The sequence below is a fragment of the Ipomoea triloba genome, chromosome 7 (assembly GCF_003576645.1).
Source record: "Ipomoea triloba cultivar NCNSP0323 chromosome 7, ASM357664v1".
Classification (NCBI taxonomy): domain Eukaryota; kingdom Viridiplantae; phylum Streptophyta; class Magnoliopsida; order Solanales; family Convolvulaceae; genus Ipomoea; species Ipomoea triloba.
Genome location: NC_044922.1, coordinates 24779492 through 24785679, shown reverse-complemented (window position 1 = coordinate 24785679; position 6188 = coordinate 24779492). Strand labels below are relative to the sequence as shown.

Here is a 6188-nt window from a genome sequence, read left to right as displayed (position 1 = left end):
TTATTCATAAAGAACCCGAGTTTGAAATCAAATGCATGTGATGCATCGTTGGTATTACTCACACTTTAATTTAGAGGACATACCACTATGATTCATGTTTTTTTATTTTTAAATGAAGGTTGTGCCAATACTTGCACCAAATGGAAAATTATAACATTTCTATTAATATTGTACAAATCAAGCGGTGTGAGTTTATAAGGCCAAATTTAGCCATTGTGGCAATAATTAGTTTTTGATAACTAATTACAAATCAAGAATGAACATAAGGTTTGTTCATTAAGTTTTATACCACGTAAGGTACTTAGAGAACAAGTTACATTGCAATCATAAGTGGATACTACTCACTTTAAAATGAACTATCTCTATGGTTCATGCTTCTTTGAGTTTGCACCAAGTAGGAGAATGTAACATTTTTCTATTAATGTCACTATTAAGTGGTGCAAATTAATATGTCATTTATGGCCACTATGTTGTGGTTTAAAGAACAGAAGTTAACGGTTTCGTTACTTAGCCTATAATGATGACACATAGGCTATATATATTAGTATGGTCCTCCCACTGCTCCTTCAAATAAAAACTACACCATCTAGTTGCTTAGGAGATCAAGTGGTAGACAAAACACTCTAAACCTAAGTTTCAAGCAATGCAACAACAACTATGGCTGGAGGTAAACGATCCTATTAGCTTCCGCAATGAGGTTAGATTATTACAATTATTAATATTTGTATATTTTATTCTAACATTCTTAACATACATGTCATCATCGTCGACACCGAACGTGCCGCAAACCACCTTGTAAGTCACCACTATCATGGCCGCAATGGTAAAGAACGCCGTTGGCGACAGGCCAGTGTAGTGGAAGATAGTTTCGGTGAGTGTCGTCCATAGATTCAAGGTCACTTTTCCCCTCAAGCTTACTGGTGAGGAAGTTGTTGGATTGTTTTAAAGTGATGGGTGGTGTCTCAAGTCGAATCCACCTACCAAGTTGTACCAATCCACCTACGACTCACCGATCACCACGTCGTCCACGCTGTTATAATTGCTTAAATACGGGAAGGCAGAAATCTTCAAAGGAGAAGTCGAAGTCGTCCATCACCACGTCGTCATTTTGGAAGGGTCAGCAGGGGATGAAATAAGAAAACGACTCTTTTAACCCTGCTTATATTTCGGTGACAAATGACTGAATAATAGGTCGGAAGGACCATTTTAACTACAAAAATAATAGTCGTGGATCTAGAATGAAAGGTTTAAAACTCGTGGTACAATCTAATAGTGCCATAATAGTCGTGGGACCAAAAGTGTTAAAAACTCCACAAAAATGCAATTAAGTCGTTCAACTCAAAGTGTAATTAGGCATAAAATTATACAATTCCACCAAACTTGACTTGTTCTTCAAGTCATTGATAACGTGGCGGTCATCTTATTAAAAAAATATTAGTTTTAATTTTTATTTTAATAATTCTAAATAAAATATAAACAAAGAAAAAAACCAACCACTTGGATTAGCTAATGATTCAAGATGATTTTTTAATATGGCAGTCATCGCCAAGCCAACAATGACCTCCCACTTGGGAGAATCACTTCATGCCGCTTGACCACAAGGCCTTTGGCAATTGCACTTTTTAAAGTTAAATAGTCCAATTACACTTTTAGGGGTGGTTTGACGCAAATTATATCGTGGACCGTGAATCAAAACGACGTCGTTTTGATTAATGAAAACAGACGGATGAATTCGCGCCACTCACTTTCAGTTCATATACACTGCAGTTACATTTCAATACAACTGCAGTTACATTTCAACACAACTATAGTTACATTTTGATATAATTACAGTTTCATTCGATAATATAAAAACACAAATGTGAAACTGTTATTCAGTATCAGTTCATATACACTGCAGTTACATTTCGATATAACTACAGTTTCATTCGATAATATAAAAACACAAATGTGAAACTGTTATTCAGTATCAGTTCATATACACTGCAGTTACATTTCAACACAACTGCAGTTACATTTCGATATAACTACAGTTTCATTCGACAATATAAAACACAAATGTGAAACTGTTATTCAGTATCAGTTCATATACACTGCAGTTACATTTCAACACAACTACAGTTACATTTCGATATAACTACAGTTTCATTCCATAACATCAAAACAAATGTAAGACAGTATATTTTGAGATGAACTGTAGTGTCAATTACGAACACCCCCTCTCACTCACTAAAACGACGTCCTTTTGGGACCACGGTCCACGATATAAGAACTGGTGGTTTGATGGTTAATTTCAAACATTTTTCCAATTAAAATTTACAATAACAATATCAAAACAATTTTAAGTCTTTTCTTTCCAAAAAAAAGAAAAGAATTTTTAAGTCTTCTAAGATTGGGATTCCTAAACCAAACATGACTCCTTCTCCACTTTTTATAAAGGAAAATACAACTTAAGGGTTCAAGAACGCAACTCCTCTCGTCTTCTTCTTCTTCTTCAGGGTGGAGTGTGAAACCTCTTCATCACTGTGTCTCAGACGACGCTTACAACTTGGGAGGATCGGGTTCTTGGTATTGGATAAGAACCCAGGGATCGCATATTTAGGTTGAGTGCATAGAGAAGAAGAGTATGGCGAAGTTGATGATCAGAGTTCGGAGCAGGGATGGGTTGGAGCGGGTCACAATTGACACCCCACACGCCACAATCGCTCAGCTCAAATCGGAAATCGAGGCCCAGCTCCGAGTTCCCGTCCAATCTCAAACCCTATCCGCCAATCAAAACCTCCTGCTCGCCAAAACCCTAGACGACATTGCCCGATTCACCGACATGTCCAATCCACACGCCCCGCTCTCTTCCCTCAACATCGCCCACGGCTCCATCGTCTACCTAGCCTACGACGGCGAGCGCACCGTCGCCGGCCCCGCCTTCCACCCCTGCGGCTCCTTCGGGAAGAAGATGACCATGGATGACCTCATCGCCAAGCAAATGCGCGTCTCCAGACAGGAAGACCCTCACTGCGAGCTCGTCTCCTTCGATCGAGACGCCGCCAACGCCTTCCAGCATTACGTCAACGAGACGCTCGCTTTCGCCGTCAAGCGCGGCGGTTTTATGTACGGCACCGTGTCCCCGGAAGGCAAAGTCGAAGTAGATTTCATCTACGAGCCGCCGCAGCAGGGGACGGAGGACAAATTATTGCTCCTCCGCGATCCCGATGAGGAGAAGATTGTCGATGCGATCGCCATAGGGTTAGGGTTGAGGAAAGTGGGATTCATATTCACACAGTCCGTTACTCAGGACAAGAAGGATTACACCATGTCCAATTCCGAAGTTCTGCAAGCTGCTGAGCTGCACGGCGAGAGCGAGTTGAAGGAGTGGGTGACAGCCATGGTTAAATTGGAGGTGAACGAGGATGGAGGTGCAGATGTGCATTTTGAGGCATTCCAGATGAGTGATATATGTATCAGATTGTTCAAGGAAGGGTGGTTTGAAACTGAAGGCACTGAAGATTTAGATCCCAAGCTTTCGAGGATGAAGAAAGACGTGGTTGTTGGGGTGAAGGATACTAAAGAGGTTGACAATGATTTTTTCTTGGTTGTTGTTAAGATTGCTGATCACCAGGTGAGTTTGAAATTTCTCCTTTGCTTGCTTTCTGGTATTCAATTTCATTGTTTCCTTTTTAAAGTTATGCCTAATTTCTATGATCTCCACAATCTAACTTAGTTTGATCAGATAACTGTGTATATATAATGATTTGAATTCACTGGCTTCAAATATCAGCTTTTGCCTTTTATGCTTATTTCCTGGTTTTGAACCAATGGTCGAAACTTTAGATGCAGATGACCTAGGGGAGTTGAACTAGATGCATAAAATTTGGTAATGTGTGTATTTGAGAAGTAATGATAGTATTCACAAATTTGGTGATGCATGTGTGCACTATGCTGGTGGAAAATAGAACGCATGCTAAGTCCATTTTAGTCTGTAAATATTGTCCAGTGGATTTAAGCCCTATGGCTTCTAGTTGGCCAGCTGACTAGGTGGCGTAGGTGCCCAACATGGCCAGGTGGTTTTTTCATAGCATGTACCTCTTTGCTCGGGAAATTTAGTATTGCCAAATTACTAGCTTTTCTTTTTGTTACTCTGCATAAGTTTGTTTGTAGTAATATCTTAAAAGTATACATTTTTTTGTCATTCTTTATCCCTCGCTGTTAAGCTTCCATGGGATGGTGTCCTTGTCCTTCCCTTCCTTCCTTGCCTCAAATTTCATTCTTAATGGCATGAAAAAGTTACTTTGGTTTGTTAAGCTTCCATGAGATGTGTCCTCCTTCCCTTCCTTCCCTTCCCTCACGGAATAAAAAAGTTAGGCTCGGTTCTTTATGCATTGCATTTTGGTTGGGGGTATGTGGTTCATTTTTTTTTTTAGACTTTCTTATAAGTACTAGATTATGTTTATGTGAATTATGGACTGAACTGTCTTATAGATTTGGTTATTTTGGTTCAAAATATCTTGTATGTTATTATCATTACACAGATTAAAAAATATTAAAAAAAGTAAGGGGTTTACATCCTCTAATTCTGACGATCTGTAAAATGATTTAAATTGGATAGTTAAGGTATCCTTCTAATGGAGATTCAATAATATTAGGCATAAGTTTGTTCATGAATTTTTATTTTTATTTAGTTTGTCTAATTTACTTGCTTAATTCTATCACATCTTATGTCAATTTTTTTTGTAGGGCCCACTTACATCGGCTTTTCCTATTGAGAATAGAAATGTTCCTGTGACAATGAGAGCACTGAAAAATTATTTTGATCGAACAAAGAGTGTTCCATTTGTGAAGCGAATTTCAGATTTTCACCTCCTCCTCTTGTTAGGACGGTTTTTGGACATCAATGCTGATGTACCTGCATTAGCTGAATGTGTGCAAACACAGACACCCGTCCCTGAGGGTTACCAACTCCTTATAGAGTCCATGGCTAGTGCTTCTTAAGCCACACCGAAAAAAATGTGCCACTGCAATAGACAGGATTTCTCTTATAATGTTGTATGCATTGCACATTTGCTGATGTAACTAAAATCAAACAATACATGGCTTTTCAATCCAACAACATTTATTCAGTTTTATTAAGATTTTCATGTATTCATTATAGTTTTTGTAGAGTCATATAACATTTTTGTTGTTTGTTTATGCTGTACTTATTTGTTCATTATTTTTATGATATATCATTTTTTTTTTTGAAATAATATATATCATAAACACATTTTTTGTTCTTGAACCTTGGTTAAATTTTATTCTCAATTCATCTATATATGGTTTGGTTTATATGTGTGGAAGGAGATGTAGGAATGTGATTAAACCAACAAATATGTTTAGATTAAAGAAACTAGAGATTAAAATAGTAAAGAACATTTGTCCAAAGGCAAATTATACCACAACTAGAACATCAACGCACTGATATCTAATGCCATATCTAATCATTAGTCAATGCACAACTCACAATACCACACCTAGCACCCAAATGCATAGCCTAACAACTTATTATGTACTCCCTCCTAAAATCACATAATTACTAAGTGCACTAATGCACATCTTGCCAGCTTAGGATGCACAACTCACAATACTTGGTTGCACAGCCACCACAACCGTACTACCCATAATACGTACATTTACACTAACATCCAAATATAGACAATATTGTACTTAAAAAACAAAAAATAGTAATCACTTTCCATAAATGAACACTCAATCGATGATAAAGAAACCGCGGCTCCAATTCGCAACAGTGATGATCTAAAAAAATAGGAAACAAATCTGGTCACATCTGCAACAACTATACACACACAGAAGACACTACTACACCCACTTTTTTTTTTTAAAAAAAAAACATCAATTTCAACTTAAAAAATCAAATTGAAGGCATTCAAATAAAAATATATACAAAATTAGACAACACATTCTTACCTTACCTGGATAGTGGTTCTCGTAAACTTTCCAAAAACCACTTGATGACTTCAAATAAGTGAGTATGGAATTTGCTAGTTTTTATGCACATGGTAATCTTAACGTAAATTACCAAACGATTCGCGTAGGGATTATGGCTAGTATGAAGATTATTAAGTAGTTGGATAAATATTAAAAGAGCTTGGAGTCACTTGGGACCTTGGAGCTTGAATATATCTAAAATCTAAAAA

General features: G+C 37.4%; 1 protein-coding gene across 1 annotated transcript; it reads left to right on the top strand.

Moving 5' to 3' along the window:
• The first annotated feature begins 2430 nt into the window (after positions 1–2430).
• Positions 2431–5138, top strand: LOC116025631 (NPL4-like protein 2). Its single transcript, XM_031266934.1, has 2 exons — positions 2431–3616; positions 4732–5138. The coding sequence occupies exons 1-2, from the start codon at positions 2627–2629 to the stop codon at positions 4984–4986; spliced, it is 1245 nt and encodes a 414-aa protein (XP_031122794.1). The 5' UTR covers positions 2431–2626; the 3' UTR covers positions 4987–5138.
• Positions 5139–6188: the final 1050 nt, after the last annotated feature.

What these genes read in the sequence shown, in the direction of transcription:
- LOC116025631 (XM_031266934.1), top strand. Translation starts at nt 2,627, where the DNA reads ATGGCGAAGTTGATGATCAGAGTTCGGAGCAGGGATGGGTTGGAGCGG. An exon ending in TTAAGATTGCTGATCACCAG is followed by an intron (nt 3,617 to 4,731) that starts GTGAGTTTGAAA and finishes TTTTTTTTGTAG; the next exon opens with GGCCCACTTACATCGGCTTT.